Source organism: Colobus angolensis, unplaced genomic scaffold, assembly GCF_000951035.1.
Source record: "Colobus angolensis palliatus isolate OR3802 unplaced genomic scaffold, Cang.pa_1.0 Scaffold345, whole genome shotgun sequence".
NCBI classification, from domain to species: Eukaryota; Metazoa; Chordata; class Mammalia; order Primates; family Cercopithecidae; genus Colobus; species Colobus angolensis.
In genome coordinates, this window is record NW_012116766.1 from 220,548 (window position 1) to 237,710 (window position 17,163).

At 37.2% G+C, this 17,163-nt stretch overlaps 1 protein-coding gene across 4 annotated transcripts in view; it reads left to right on the forward strand.

Moving 5' to 3' along the window:
• Positions 1-17,163, forward strand: part of TNIP3 (TNFAIP3 interacting protein 3) — a 103,689-nt gene that overhangs the window by 77,523 nt on the left and 9,003 nt on the right. For all 4 annotated transcript variants that reach the window (XM_011952694.1, XM_011952693.1, XM_011952695.1 and 1 more), the window contains 6 exons: positions 295-444; positions 2,859-2,987; positions 7,267-7,383; positions 10,308-10,433; positions 15,046-15,096; positions 15,906-16,004. In XM_011952694.1, the coding sequence (XP_011808084.1) occupies positions 295-444; positions 2,859-2,987; positions 7,267-7,383; positions 10,308-10,433; positions 15,046-15,096; positions 15,906-16,004 (672 nt within the window). The remainder of the gene's footprint in view (positions 1-294; positions 445-2,858; positions 2,988-7,266; positions 7,384-10,307; positions 10,434-15,045; positions 15,097-15,905; positions 16,005-17,163) is intronic.

Here is a 17,163-nt window from a genome sequence, read left to right on the forward strand (position 1 = left end):
GGATAACAAACCTAGAGAATTCCCTGGGTGTGGTCTAAGTCTTTTATTTCCTCTGAAGTAGGGGTGGTTTGGAGAAAAGAAGGAAGAGCTGGAGGCTGTTTTGGTGCAAGGCCAAGCTCCCTTTGAAACGCGAGTATCCCGATCTGTGTTAGGGACGGTGGGAACTAGGACCTCTCCTTAGGGGACGTCCTGGGGTGGGGCGTTTCTGTCCAAAGTTCATAGCCTGGGAATAAATCCAGGGGCTTGTGAGCTTCAGAGAAGGTATCTGCAGCTATCTGTGAACGACCTCCTCAGGTAGCAGAACTGAAGACGAAACTGGACGCCGCAGAAAGATTCCTCAGCCTGCGAGAGAAGGAGCGGCATGAGAGGCAGAGAGAGGACGACAAGCAGCGAGAGGACGACCGGCAGCGCGACCTGACCCGGGACCGGCTGCCGCGGGAGGAGGTGGGCGGGGCCCGGGTTCTCAAGCCCAGAGGATCCAAGTAAAAGCAAAGGGGCGGGGGGGTTTCCTGTAGAAAACCTACAGTTTTATTAAAATCAACTCACTACTGAGCAAGGACCGATATGCAAGGGTGTATGGGTTGCGCAAGTCCCCAAGAGCCGTGAACAAGGGTGACTTCTCTAGAACAAGAAGGAAGGAGATTCTCTGCCGGGTTCCTCCTGGTTGCATAAATAGGCAGACAGTCATCCCCCAGGCCCTTCCAGGAAGAAGAAAACCGATCCATAGATTTTCTGACTCTCTAGGGCATTTCAGCCTAAGAGAAAATTATTTTTTTTCTTTTGCTTTTATTCGTATTTATTATTTTTATTAGTAGTGTTCATAATAATACCTTGTATTTGTGCAGTAGCTTTTCAAGCTTACAGAGAGATTTACATATGAGGTTTTACTTCTGTAACCATAAATTTATGACATTTTTAAAAGGCTTCATCCTCATTATCTCATTTAACATTCTTGGCCCACCTGTGAGCAAAATATTATTTTTGCTATATTAAAGATGAGAAAGCTGAGATGTAAACAAATTGAATTGCCCACGTTGATAAAAAGGGACTGGAACCCAACCTCCAGATTCTAAAGCTCCATCAGTCCCTTGCTGAGAACTGGGTGGTGTTGAGATGACAGCTTTTCCTAAAAAACACTCTTTTTCTTCCTGGTTTTACTTTCCATTATTGGACTTCATGAATATTGTAGAAAATGGGAGAAAACCTTAAACTCTAATGGTCCCTTGTTATTTTAGGTATAGTAAGAAAAAACAAAGTGTAAAGACTCTGAGGGGAAGTCTTATTACTGATATCGTGAGGCATTGGCAATATTTTAAAACACGTAGAAATCTTAAGGCAATGTCTAAAATTAGCACAGACAATGCCAGTCCAGGTTTTCCTACCTTGCTGAGGATGTCTTTGTCACAGTGAGTCAGGAAAGCAGAGTTTAGCAACACTCCCTTTCTGCCATGTAGCAGTCATTTCCTTTTCCAATTACATCCTAGCCAGGAATCTGAGTAATTTTTCCCTCAATGCAGTTGGGACCATTTTCTCATTGGAATAATTTTCTCTTAAATTATGCTAACTTAGAAAATAATTGGCTTATTTTCTAAGTATATATGTTCATTCTATTTAAATAAAAGCAAGTAGAAATATTTTCCCTTTTAAAGAAAATGAATTACCTAAAGTGGATTTCTTAAATTTTGTAATCATATTGGGAAATATTAGTTGCTCAAATAACACACTTTAACACATATATTAGCTATTTTTGCATGTTGAGTTACCTATTCTCTGCAATATTTATTTTACTGGTTTAAAATCTCAATCTCACTAAGAATCCAATTTACTTGACAAAATGTTTGCTATCTATTATACAAAATTAAGAGGTGGGAGATACTGTCTAAATCCAGAGCCTGTTGATGTTTAAGCAGCTAACCTTCAGTTGTTTAAAACACTGCACTTCTGGATGATAATCTGAAACATGGAGAAGTGGTGGCAGTTGGACTAGTTGATTTCTCCCTTTTAAAAATAATAATCACAACAATAGAGTGCTCTAAATAAGATCTGTAATGAAAGGTCTTATTGGCCTAAAGATTATTCTCCTTTCCCTCTTTCTAATACAGAATGATGCAGGAATGAACTTTGAGACATTTAGGATTGTTTTCTTACTATGACAGTAAGAAATAGCTGAAAGTCTTTTCTTTCTGCCATTTCAGCTATGTTTCTTAATTGCTTATCCATCACCTAGTAACAGTACATAGGGACTTGCTTATCCTGCGGACCCATTTATTTGACAATTGAAAGTAAGAATTGGGAATCCAGGACTTTGGGAGGCTGAGATGGGCGGATCACAAGGTCAGGAGTTTGAGACCAGCCTGGCCAACATAGTGAAACCCCGTCTCTACTAAAAAATATAAAAAACTAGCCAGGCGTGGTGACAGGCACATGTAATCCCAGCTACTAGGGAGGCTGAGGCAGGAGAATCACTTGAACCCGGGAGGCGGAGGTTGCAGTAAGCCGAGATCTCACCATTGCACTCCAGCCCAGGCGACAGTGTGAGAATTCGTCTTAAAAAAAAAAAAAAACAAAACCAGAATTGGGAAATTTGATTTTTTTTTCCCCTGGGGTCACAAAATTTCTAAGATACTTCAGTAAATTCTGATAAAAGAAAGATTCCTTCAATCCTAATTCTAGCATTCATCCAAAGAATATCGCTCAAGTGGAACGTTAAGTTAAAGTCTTGCAGGTCCTGTTTTTATTGTATTTCAGAAGGGTGACCCCTCAATCTGCCTGCCACGGCCGATATATCAGAATGCCTACAATATCATCTCATTTGACTTGTACTGATTTTTCTTTTCTTTTCTTGGTCTTTACTTCAGAAGGAAAAGGAACGCCTAAATGAAGAATTACATGAATTGAAGGAAGAGAATAAGCTTTTAAAGGAAAACAATGCTCTTGTGAACGAGGAGAAGGAACATTACGAATGTGAAATAAAACGCCTTAATAAGGTATCAGGCAGGTCAAGCATGGGCTATTAAAATGAGAAGTCCCTGCATAAAACATTCTTACTGAGAGTCACAACAAAATCTAGGCTGCAGTGTGGGTCCCAGCCTTGGGGCACAAGAAATTATCTGTGATTTTATAAATCACTCCTAGCTGCAGCTTTCAGCCATACTTGGCTAAGGAGGTTTTAGGGAATTTTTGTCCCTACAAAGATTCATCATGAAAAAGAGAAATGAGGAGGAATTATAGAGACAGTAAGAACGTTTCTTAGTTTGAAGAACCACATAAAGCAAGTGGGTGTTTGCGAACAATAACGTATCTCTTGGTCAACCACAAAAGCTTCCTCAGGAAACAAACTGCTCTTTAAAATGATCACTATGGAGTTGGGTGTGAAACACACTCTAAGGAAGCATGCTAAATGCCAAATCCAAGGCTGAGATGGTAGCTCTCTCAAGTGCAAGCCTAAAACCTACTTTAAAGTCAGGGAGAGGAAAGGTGTGCGCATGTGCATGCAGTGGGGTGTGTGTGTGTTGTTTTGTGGACTAGTTGGTTCATATTTTGGAGGAATGGGTCGCTAAATAGTTCAGGAAAAATAATCCTATACTGTTGACTTTTCCAAGAGCCAACCCATATGTGGAACATAGGAATGCTATAGCACATGGTTGAGTTGAGATATGCATCTCTCAACTAGATATTTCCTGATAAAAGAACAGAAATTGTCTTCTGAAACAAGAGTAGGTGATTGGACTTGAAACAGATGCTCAACCCCTGTATTTTGGACCACATGCCCATGGTTCTAGTTAACTAGTGTTCAGAGACGTCATTTAAAGATCCTCAAATTATTAAGTATGTGCCTGCATAGTTGATAGGATGCTTTGAAAATGTGATCCTGTAGTAGATCTGTTTGTGGGACAAATTATTCTTCAGGAGAAAATTGGAAAGTGAGGATAAACTTCATAAACAATATACTTTATCCTCTAAGAGAGAAAAACCATGCTCAGACATACAAATGCAGGGCAAAATCTATCTTTTCCCTTTTGTTCTCTTCCAGAAAATGTTGCACAAATGCATTAGAGGAACTATAAACAATTGAGATTATATTTAAAATCCTCCCATTTTTGATACCATATTACAAGCTTTCTTACATTGTCTCGTTTATTCCCCTAAATGTAGATACAAAGATATAAACCTTGTAGATATTAAAACAGCCAAGAATGCTGTATTTTTGCTCATGTCCATGTGCACTCTTCATGTTTGTGTATCCATATTTGTAGCTCACAGAAAATTGTTTAAAGTTAGAAAAATATAATTTTTCATCATTCCAGTGATAATACATTTAAAATTTAAAATTTACATTTTAAAATTTTATGATTTTATAATTATAAAATCTCAATGAGAAAAAATAATTTGAGTAAAATCAGATCTTTATACAAATGTCACCTCTCAAAGATGACTTTTCTGGTTATCCTAATTAAAATTACATACTATACTACTGGTCTTTCCTGGTTTAAATTTTCCTTGGAATTTATTAGCATCTAATATACATATATATATGTATATATAGTCTAACTTTTATGACTTTGTTTTCTAGCTACTAATCTTGGTTGTAAACTCCATGAGGGTAGGATTTTCATGCCAACTCCTCCATTAGGCACCGGAGGCACAGTGTCCAGGCCTGTAGTACTTTTAAGGGCCCATAAGTATGTTTATGTTTAATTTCTCTTAAAATTAGAAGAAAAAATAAACTTTTGGGGTGAAAACACATTTTCATATATTATGTATCCATCTTTATAACAATGCATTTGTAAAATATCATTTTAACGTGTATTTTAGGGACGGAGGGACTCAGGCAATGTCATAATGTGGCTCTGAATTTTTTCTGTTTTTTTCACTGCTTTATCTTGAATACCTAGAACAGGACCTTGCTCAGAGTAAGATCTTAAATATTTATTGGATGAGTGAATGGATGAATTTAATTAGCTAGTATATAATATGTTTGGTAGACAATACTGGACCTAGAATTCATGCTTTAACAGGCATAATACATTACTTATGGGTAGTGAGGAAAAAATAAAAGAATGCTTAAAGCCAGAAAATATTTCATCCCACATCTATAGTTTAAGATGTCCCTTGAAAGTATAGATATAAAGTGATGAGTTATGACAGTAGATTTTTGTCCTATTTAAGATGGGTATTGGTACCTAATGTAAGATATTATTGTTCTTCTATTATACAATGAATATTTTTCTTTTCCTTCTTACCAATGTGATAAACAGAAGTTACTCAAAATGTTATTTTTGGTAGCTGATTGTGCACACCATCCATCACAGCATGGAATCCAGAGTCTACCCTCTATGTACAAGCTGAATACCTGCTGACCCATATTGACTCAGCAAAAATGTGTAATATGTCAGCTTAGTAATTAACATACTGTTTTCAGAAGTTCACACAATTGTGTGTATTCAATTCATTTGCTTTGAAGAAAATACTTGGGAGTTTGTTTTTATCAGGCTCCATGTTTAACCAAAGTGAAAACAATTACCTAAGGCTACGCAGCTTGTGCCACCCATGGGCAAACTTGATTTGTCTGACATCTCAGTAGATCTGTTTAGAATATCTATACTAATCATAAATATATTCTAGAATAGGTTATAGGTGTTTGTTCAAGGAAGTTGGGAAAACCCAAAATAGAATAAATATCTATTAGACTCATCTTTCATTTATGACTCATTTACAAAATTTCTAGGATCCCAAATAGCATGAAAAATAGATCAGAAGATGCAAATAACAAGATCTACAAAAGTAGTCTATTCCCAGGTGTAGGATAAGGAACTAGCATATTCAATTGCCATAATCCATTTGGCCCACCCCACCCTAGATTCTCTCTACTACTATTCACCAGTTGAAAAAAAATGAACTATTCTGGCACTTCCTAGAGCTTAACATAAATCCTCACAAAACATAAATTATTAAGCTACTTTTGTTGTTTCTGTAAATTCTCCCCAAAGGATGAAGAAAGCTCTTTTTTTCTCTTACAACTTCCTGAAAAAAATGATACTCATATCAGGCCAGACAGTATCTGTATATTCTAAGACATTCTATTAGGAAATTCCCAGTCTGTCCACATACTCAAAACCATACATTTGCGTGTCTTTTCCTACCTCTGTGACCATATCATATAGTAATGCAGTAGAGTTAGTTACCACTAATATCACCAAATAGACACTGTTGAAGTTACTAAAGAAATACAGAAGCAAATTATTCTTAGATCTCTGAAAATGAACCTTTTCTATTTGTACAGAGGACTCATTTGATAATGAGCAAGTAGTCATTTTGTGGTCTCTGAGGCCACACCAGGATAAGAAGTGTTCTGCCACAATATTTGGAAGTCATTTTTGTTGAACTTATCATGAACCAAAGGTCTTCAAAACAGAGGCAATGTCTTTCATATGATGTTACCAAAAATAATGCAATGATGTGATCATGATGAGCTAATGACTAAGGACTAAGGATGATCATCTTTCTGGTGAATATAGGCATTTCTTTCCTCTCCTCCTGCCATTCTAAAAGCATCAACTTATACTGGATGTCAAGAAAGCAGGGCACTCTCTCCACTCGGTAGTGAGTTAATGAATGTTTTAATAGAAAACAAATAGGACTGTGGCTAGGCCAGGGCAGAAGAGTAGCACAACAGAGCTAACAGACACTGAATCTTCATGGGCTCTCATTTCTGTGGATGTCCCTCTCTCCTGTTGAGGGCATGCCATAGTTATATAGCAGAATATTACTCAAAACATTACCTGGGACCAGCAGCACCAGCTTCTGAGAAATGTAAATTCTGAAACTATACCCTCCAGCCTACTGATTCATAATCTCTGGGAGTCAGTACCAAGGGATGGGCATATCTGCTACCTCTGATGTTCCCTAATGTCTGAGCATCATTGATAGGGTATACATTTGACTGAAGCAGAGAATCTGGAGAAAGTCTATAGATACAGATTTTGTTTTCATAGTTGGCTAGGTGGAGGAGGAGGGTCCAACATCAAAGCCTAAATAATAATGAGGATCGATTAACATAAGCATCATCATGTAGAAAAGACAGAGAGTCTGGAACAAAATACATATATGAGAAAATCAGAAAGAAGAAAGTTACTCGGTTATGTCAGCAGCATTAAACATGAGATGCTTATTTGTGGGTGCATTTGAGATGATTGTAACAATTATAAAAGAATTCATTCCGTGTGGTAAATCTTAGATCAACAGTGTACTTATCTTATTACATAGGTTCTTCAGGATGCCCTGAATTTCAAGTGTTCATTTTCCGAGGACTGTTTGAGGAAGTCTCGAGTGGAATTTTGCCATGAAGAGATGAGAACAGAAATGGAAGTTCTGAAGCAGCAGGTGAGAAGCTGGAAGTGGCATGATCCTGTGGAGAACATACTGCCCATTGTTTATGCTTCTTTGGGCATTTTTAGATGTCTTGCTGCTAGAAATATGTCAAAGGTTTTTGCATTTATTTTAAGTAGAATTATCTAATTTTCAAGCTTGATAGGAAGAATATAGATCAGCTAGTTCAGTCCCACCATTTAGAATATAGGGAACTGAGTTTCAGATGGATTAAATGGCTTACCCGATCACACAGTTAAAAGAGGGGCATGCCAATTAACCTTGGGTGAGGTTCTATTAGCACTGGGGGTGGAGAGTTTCATGTAGACATGGTTTTTGTTTTTGATTTTGTTTTTGAGATGGAGTCTCCCATTGTCGCCCAGGCTGGAGAGCAGTGGCGTGATCTCGGCTCACCGCAACTTCTGCCTCCCCGTTTCAAGCAATTCTCCTGCCTCAGCCTCCCGAGTAGCTGGGACTACAGGCGTACGTCACCATGCCTGGCTAATTTTTTGTATTTTTAGTAGAGATGGAGTTTCACCATGTTGTCCAGGCTGGTCTCAAACTCCTGACCTCGTGATCCACCTGCCTCAGCCTCCCAAAGTGTTGGGATTATAGGCGTGAGCCACCGCACCCAGCCACATGGCTTATTTTAAGAATACTATTAATCCCAACTCTGGATCTTTTCAGAAAACGGTAGCAGCTGAGTGATCATTCTGTAGTTGCTAGCCTCTAGGCCTTTGTACAATAAGAGCAGTTTTAAAGAGAATACTTTGTATTTATTATAATCACTGAAACCAGGTCTGCTCAGCTAGTCCCGTACCACTTAGCAATTCACTGATGCACAATAGCATTCTCCTCTCCACTCGCCTAACCTCACTCACTATTGCCAAGTGGAGAGCAAGAGTAAGGATGCACTCTCTACAACTTCCGCATGTATCTATTGGCAGCACAGCACAGAGGAGATACCGCACTGGTTAAACTGCTTGTGTCTAAACTTACTCAATCTGCTGGAATTCACTTAGCTGAGGGGCCGACCATGCATATCATGTCTCTTTTTATGCGAGAGGTTAAATAAACTAATGTAGAGAAAAATCTGGAATGGTTCATGGCAATAGTGATAAATATAGGATACATCAAGGAACCTCAATCCCTGAAGCACACATTGTCAGTAACTTATTAGCAATGGGAGGCAGGGTGCTGTAGAACAAAGGGCTGGAAAGCATCATTTTTCTGATGCCCCTGGGTATGATTTACTGACTGCTTTTGTCCTGAGTGAGTACTAATTACAAAGATTTTTATTGCAATACATGGAAAAATCGAGCAATTGTGTTATTATTGCTGTTATTTGTTTTATTGTTATTGCTTTATATGAAATAGCCTATCTGTGAATAGATCTAAAAATTTTACAGCATATGATGGTAAAGTTGGATTTTCTCTTCTGTCAATTTTACTTGAATAATCTGCTTCATTACATTCAGGGTAAAATACATAGCTGAAAAATAAACTCATGAGGAGAATAAGGGTAATATGCACAGTCTCAAAGCTCTGTCAAATTCTCAACCCCTAGAGTACTGTTGGTGCTAGCCAGGATTTCTTCAAAAACCAAAAGTACTGCTAATGTTCAAACACTTGACATCTTTGGAACTTGCATATAAGGTACACGACATGCAAGAGTCACTTTTACACATAAAGTTTATAATAATGGTTTGGTTCATATTTCTTACAGTGACAGATATTCTTTTTTCATAATCCCTGTGGGAAGACCAAAATCCATCTCCACAGTTTTGCAGTGTCTCTACTGCTGACTTTCTCCATAAATATTTTAACTGTGCATGTTTGTAATCAGGCACCCACAATCGTTACATCACCAAGTGCAATGTGAAACACTAAAGGGTTTAAATGCACAAAGAAACTGAGTGGGAATCTTGGCCCCTACCTGACTAAAGTGATGACGTTGCCAGTGTTTAATTCTAATCAGATGGGTTCCTCCCATTTAAAATGCCTCTGGTGATTGTTTACAGAGCATTAGTTTAACTGTCTCTGGAAATGAATGTCAGTTCTCAACCAAAAAAATTATCAAAATGTCAGTGTGGCTGGATATAGTTTCCCTTCAGTACTTCTAGTGAATAAAGACTTAAAAATTTAATATGTGTATCTGCATGTAGATGTATACAAAATGTTTAATTTCTTCCCTTGCATATTTTGTTCTATTGCTGTCAACTTAGAACAATAAAATTGATAAACCTTTAGTTAATGTTTGTTGCACTGTTAGTGATGAAAGTGTAATGTGCAGCAGTTTTAATAGACAAAAATCTAGCTACTAGGTTCCAATATAAGTAGTAATTTAAATCAGAGTCTTAGAGAAATGGTTTTGCTTCATTCCTTAAGTTTCATTTGTTTTCATAGCTTTATATGCCAGTCTCCTGGCCCTCAGTCAACACTGTCAGTTGAAAACAATAACAATACTTAAACCTGTTTTTGTTTTTAGTTTGGTCACTTTTCTGGAATATTTGGAGTGCCTCTCAAGAGGTGTTCCACTCAAATATTACTATTATTTATGACACACACCCAAAATAACTTATAAAGGGAAAATTTGTGAATACCTTTTAATAATCATGCTTTGCTTTTCCACATATGTAAGGGTTTTGTTTCTCTGTTGCATTCAGCTTATGCATTATGTCTGGAAACTTGGGCATGTCAGTATTTAGTGACACTTAACAGCTATTTTCAGTAAACTGTCTTTTAGAAGTTCAAGCAGTATTCATACATCAAAGTCCTTGTGTTAGGGATGGATGACTTGCCCCGACGCAGTGACACTGAACACTAGTTGGGAGGGTTCTTTACAATAATGGAGTAGGCACCAGTCATTTAAAATAAAGTCATTTAAGTGGCTTAAGAGAAAAGGAAGCTAACAGTAACAGCAAGTTAATATTTCTTAGGTGCAAATATACGAAGAAGACTTCAAAAAGGAACGATCAGATCGAGAGAGACTTAATCAAGAGAAGGAGGAGCTACAGCAAATTAATGCAACTTCCCAATCCCAGTTGAACAGGCTGAATTCCCAGGTACAAGTCAAAACAAAATAATCTTTGCCAGCATGTATGTATTTTTTTTTTTTCATTTAAAAAATTCAAGACTTTTTGACTTCTGTTAATTGCCATTGAATTTTTTTGAAAGGTCAGCACCTGGGATGAAGTCATTCTTAAACAATCTTGTAAAGAGATGAAAATAACTGGAAATTTCTTTTAACTTAAGTATATTAAGGAATGGCCCAAGAAATTGGATTCCCAAGTTTTTTTTTTATAAAATACAGTCCTTTTGATCTTTTTCTCATAATATTTATCCTGGTAGAATGAGAGTTGAACTACCTAGTACTCAAATAAAGTGAAGTGGTTTTCAAAATTCTTGTCATTTTCTTTGAAGGGCTATGTTGGAATGCTCCTGTCTGCCAAAAACATACATATTTCTAAATGCCATTTATATGTGAGACTGAGGATTTTGTTCAGTGGTTCCCAGATGTAATGTAACTGGAGTACTTTCAAGGAAGCCAGATAATGGTCACCAGTTTATTAAAATAGCATATATTAAATGTAAGCATACTAAAATTAAGTGTAATTGAATATATTAAAGTAGATTCAGAAATTTGCTATGATGGGTAAATAGTGACGTTAATGAAGGAAACTGTAGCTAACATAATTTTGCCTTGAAAAATAAAACAAACTGCATCATTTTTATTTGTAAAATATTGCAATACTTTTAAATAAATAGAAAATTGTTATGGCAATGCTGTGGCAGCTCTTAGCCTCAAGATTCTTAGTCATAAAAAAATTTTAAACAGTCATCATTTTCTTCCAAATACAAAGTGGATTGTGAATTAAATTTAATTTTATCTCTGATTTTTTAAAGATTAACTTGAAATTCCTAATTTTACATGGAAAAAATTGTTTTGCAGAACCATTTTCTCTGTAAGAAATTAGAAAAAATAAAATAGTAGTAAAAAAATCAAATAATTTTATGAAAGTAATTCAGGCAACCTAATAATTCATGTAACAATAGATAAGACAATGTTCTCATTACTCTTGGTAAAAAAAAAAAAGAGAGAGAGAATATATATGCTTTTTTGTTTTTTGAGACAGTGTTTTGCTCTTGTTGCCCAGGCTGGAGTGCAACGGCGTGATCTCAGCTCACCGCAACCTCCACCTCCCAGGTTCAGGCGATTCTCCTGCCTCAGCCTCCCAAGTAGCTGGGACTACAGGCGTGCACCAGCATGCCCAGTTAATTTTTTGTATTTTTATTCTTTTAATTTATTTCTTACATGCCTAGCTAGCCTAATTTCTTTCAAGTTGTCTCTGCACAAACTGTTTCACTTGCTGCCAGTAAAACAGTTTTAGAACAAAAAATAATTTGTTTTTTAAAGCAATTGTAAAATTTGCTGCCAGTACAACAGCAAGTGAAACAATTTTAATTTTAAAACAATTTTTAATAAATTATTTATTTTTATATGATAAATTATATATCAATATATAATTATATAATTTTGTTTATTCTACTATATTAAGATTGGTGATAGAATGGCAATGTCCTTGCCATTACAGAACTTTTAGTCTGGTCAGGAATGTACATCTATCTACTTAACGTTATATACTATAATCCACAAGTCCTTTCCTGTATCACCTGTAAACTTGATTGGTATCAACAAAATAAATGTATTTTCTAAATGCAGTATGGAATAATTGTGCCTAGAACCTAAAGGAAAATCTTAATCATATCTAAAGTGATAGCTTAAAGCTATGAAATTTTTTCTTTAAAATAATGAAAGCCCAATCCTTTTTTTTAAAGTCTCATTTACTCAGTAGGAGAGTGATAGAATTCACAGAGATGAAGTAGATGGTTTGATGATCTATGTTAAATGTATTAACAGCAGATTAAATGCTACCATATTTAAAAAAGAACTGACGGCCGGGAGTGGTGGCTCACGCCTGTAATCCCAGCACTTTGGGAGGCCGAGGCGGGCGGATCACGAGGTCAGGAGATCCAGACCATCCTGCCGAACATGGCGAAACCCCGTCTCTACCAAAAATACAAAAAATTAGCCAGGCATGGTGGCGCGCGCCTGTAGTCCCAGCTACTCGGGAGGCTGAGGCAGGAGAATGGCGTGAACGCGGAAGGCGGAGCTTGCAGTGAGCAGAGAGTGCGCCACTGCACTCCAGCCTGTGCGACAGAGCGAGACAACGTCTCAAAAAAAAAAAAAAAAAAAAAAGAACTGACACTTCCTGACATTACCTTAGTTGAATAACATTATTTGTTGTCCAAGTGGACTTTTAGAGGAATGTTCAGGTCAAATCGTTCTGGCATTCTGAGTTGCTTTCTTCCCAGAATGTATTCATTCTGTCACTAAGATGCGTTAAGCCGGTGTCAGTGGTAAAATAAGTAATGTGGTAAAGTGAAAGACTTAGGGTACTTAGAAATAAGAGGAATTTAGGGCAAAAAAGACTTGGCATTCCTGCCTGCTCTTCCATTGGTGGTAACCTTGAACAAGTTATTTAACTTTTCTATGCTTCCTTTTGTTCATCTGTACAGTGACAAAGTTGAACTCGATCATCTCTAAAATATTTCTTATGACTCTAAAACCTCTCTCTAAAAAATAAGTTATCTAACCTCTTTTAGTATACGTGCCTGTAAAATATAGATAATGAAACCTACCTTATGACTTCACTAAGTTGTTCTCAATGGTAAGTGAAAAAGCAAAAAACAGGCCGGGCGCGGTGGCTCACACCTGTAATCCCAGCACTTTGGGAGGCCAAAGCAGGCAGATCACTGGAGATCAGGAGTTTGAGACCAGCCTGGCCAACATGGTGAAACCTCATCTCTACTAAAAACACAAAAATTAGCTGGGCATGGTGGTACGCGTCTGTAATCCCAGCTACTCACGAGGCTGAGGCAGGATAATCACTTGAACCCAGGAGGCAGAGGTTGCAGTGAGCTGAGATTGGGCCACTGCATTCCAGTCTGGGCAGCAGAGTGGGATTCTGTCTCAAAAAGAAAAGAAAAAACAAAATACCCTTTAGAAAACATTTAGCTCAAGTCAAGTCATGGCTTAGAGGTATTTTATAAATTACTTTAGTCTGTTAGAAGAGGGGGCATGTTTAATAGTTTCATTCAGTTGTATAATTAGCATGCTACTTTTAGTCCCTTGTAATCTAATTTTGATGCTTTCTTTTTGCAAGGCATTCTGCTATATGCTGTGAGAAAACGAAAACTGGTTCTTGCTAGTAAATAACTCACAATATAGTAAAAGAGACATGTACAGTCTATCCTCATCATCACCAATTCTGCATATGTGAATTTCCCTACTCACTAAAATGCATTTGTCATCCCCAAATCAATACTTGTGGTGTTTTGTGATGCATCCTTACATATGAGCAGAGCAGCAAAGTTGTTTCCTGACATATACATATTCATAGTGTTCTTTTTGTGGTCCATTTAGTGCCATGTTTGCTGCGTTTCTGTGCTTTTTGTTGGTGATTTCATGGTTTAGAATGGCCCACACATATATGCTGACATGCTCTCTAGGATTCCTAAACACGAAGGATGTGATGTGCCTTACAGAGAAAATGTGTGTTAGAGAAGCTTCATTAAGGCATGTTATAGTACTCTTGACCATGAGTTCAGTGTTAATCAATCAACGATACATATTAAATAAGTTGTCTTTAATCAGAAACACATATGAAACAAAGTTATGTATTGATTCATTGACACAAATGTTGTGAGAAGAGGCTAGCAGAGACTTAACCCAACAATTCTCCTAGGAGCAGTGGTTCAATATTCACTAATTCAGTGTCCATGAAGACTTTATGGAATATGACTACCACAAGCAGCAAGAATTGCCTGTAAATAATACACATTGGTCTAAAAAGTCACATAGTAAATGTACGACACTACATAAGAGGACAGAATAATTCTGATTAGTGGGACTTGGAAAGGTATCATTCAGAAGGGGATATTTGACCATCCCTTATGGGAATGTGGGACATGGAGTGTAGGAATGACAATGAAATAGTCAAGGAAAAGCCAGCTTTCTCTAAGTGTGTCTTAAGTTAAGGGAACCCAGGGTAGGTGATTCATCTAGATGAGGCTGGGCCTTAAGTAGGGAGAAGCCGTGGAATATAGCAGTGTGACTTTGAACAAGTAACTCAGAATCTTATGTCTTAGTGTTCTCATCTATAAAATTGAGATAATACTAAGTATCACATAGAGGGATTGGGAGAATTCAGTGAGTTATTGCATGTAAAGAATTTAGATCAGTTTCCAACATGGATTAAATGCATATATAACTTCTAAAATTTATTATGGAAGCCTCTAAATGTCAGTTTGACAATTCCAGTGTCATTCAGTAAGCAATGAAAATTGTTTCTATATCTGTATCTAAATAGATCTACCTAAAACAGAATTGTAATGGCCTCAAAAAACTGGAATAGCAATTTAAAACTATCACATTTTTCAAACTTCAGTTGGAAATTTAAAGATAGAATCAATGCATATCTGGAAAAACCAACCTGTGGCTGTTTTTGTTGGTATTACTGCTGTCAATGCCTCACACTTGAGTAGGTCAAGAGTGACTTAGGAACTAATGATTTGAACTTGTCTCATTAACAAATGCCTTTGTTTTGTCTTTAGATAAAAGCTTGTCAGATGGAGAAAGAAAAACTAGAAAAGCAATTAAAGCAGGTATGTTGTTCTAATTTTCACTTGTGCATTTATTCCCATGTACAACATTTCTCATTGTCCCAATTAAAGACATATTCAAGCTCTGCTACAGGTGGCCTACAACAACCCATGCTTTTCATTACCGACTACACCATCAATGGATAGACAGTGCTTAGGCACCACCAAGGCCTTTCAACCTAACACTCATGGAAAGCATATGCTTTATAGAGCATGTAACCAGTAGCACAAACCTTAGTGCTCCTTAGACCCACAAGCACCTGGGAAATAGATTTCACTGGTATTTCATGCAGTTGCTCACACAATTAACAGTGGAAAACTAAATCAAACACTGCCTCTTTTGAAAAAATAACATGCCTTCTTGAGCACTGAAGCATTCTATCCCATGGGTTCTCTAGTTGCCTTAAAGACTGAATATTATTTGTCTTAATTCCTAATTTCCTTTCTGGACTTTAGTTTTCCCTGGCTACAATTTAAGAAAACCTATTTTATGACTCAATGGATAGATTTTCTTCATTGAGGGCCCTCAATAGATAACTCAAAAACATAAAGTTAGCTCTATATACTTTTCAAGTGTGTCTCATTTCCTCAAAATGGAGAAATGATTATAGTTTCACCTTAGGTAAAGCTTGACCAGTGAGTCTTATCTGTATCGGTCCTGAGTCTATTGACATGTTTACGGTTTTGAGTTATAATGATGCCAGATTAGGCGGAACCTTAAGATTGAAACCAAACCTTTTATATAAAGCAATGTCAGTGCGACTCTTCCGTCTCTCCCACTGGTAGTGAACCCACAGCTTTGTTCTCCTCAGATGTATTTCCCAACCTGTAACTGTGGCTTGGTTTTCCACCTGCAAGATCCATGGCTACCAACAGGCGCTGGAGCTGTGCAGAAGCAACGGGAGCACCCAGTAAGTAAGAGTGCATTTGAAAAAGTGCTTAGTATACTGTTTTGGTAGAAATTATGTGCATCTCTGGAATTTCAGCACATTATATTATCTACAGCAAGAGCCTCTATTTTCTCTGAGCCTCAAACTTGCAAAGTTGGAGTGGTCAGTGTACAGTAGAATTATCTTTGGGACACTGAATCCACAGGACGCATAGATATGAATAAATTAACTGAAACGTACTAAATTGGGAATAATTCCTTGAACAACATATAACATTTTCAATTGGCATACCTCATTCTACCCAAAGGGTATTTTATGTGTAAAATGTATTTCTGTATAAAGGAAAGTGGATATGGCAAAACAAAAAAAATGAAATGCTTTTTTTCAGTTGTAAATTTATATTGGACTACTATGGGTATTGCTACATATGTGCAAAATAGTTTTTGACATTTTCCAATTGAAAGGATTTTCTTAAAGGATCCAAGAAAAAGTGACCCACTTAAGTTGTTCTCAATGGCGGTGTCTTCCCAGACAAAATGAAATGCAGAGTTGAGCAATTATTTGTGAGGGGAATTGATTTGGACAGTCAACCTGAATAAGTCAGGCCCAAAGCACCCTTTTTTTCCTTCTCAATAGCAGTATCCCACCCACCCTCCTCTACCTTCTGTTTTGCCTATATAGATAGAACCTTTGTCCAGGGGGAAAAAAAAATGTGTTTTTTCTGCATTTTGTATTTACCCAGGCAAATCCTCCCAAACTTTAGGTTTGTGTTTCTCATGATGAAAAAAATCTAAGATTTTTAACTGGGATTTTCCTACCAGAATGCTTACAGAAAGCATGATTCTCTTGGCTTCCTGAAAGTTCTCATACTTTTGTTTGAGTGTGACTCAAAGCCCTTTTCCCAAGGGAGGAGATAATGACTCTTTGGGTGGCAGAAGGATGTGAGGATTTAATGAGCATCTCTTATTTGACCCCGGTATGACACAGCACACTGCTAAGAATTGGTTCTTTTCATGTTATTGCTGGTTGCTAGTTCTGTCTGCTCTCCCTCCCCGGTTTCCTTTTTTTTGTTGTTTTCTTTTTTTCTTTTCTCTTTTTTTTTTTTGAGACAGAGTCTCGCTCTGTCGCCCAGGCTGGAGTGCAGTGGTGCAATCTCAGCTCACTGCAAGCTCCGCCCCCC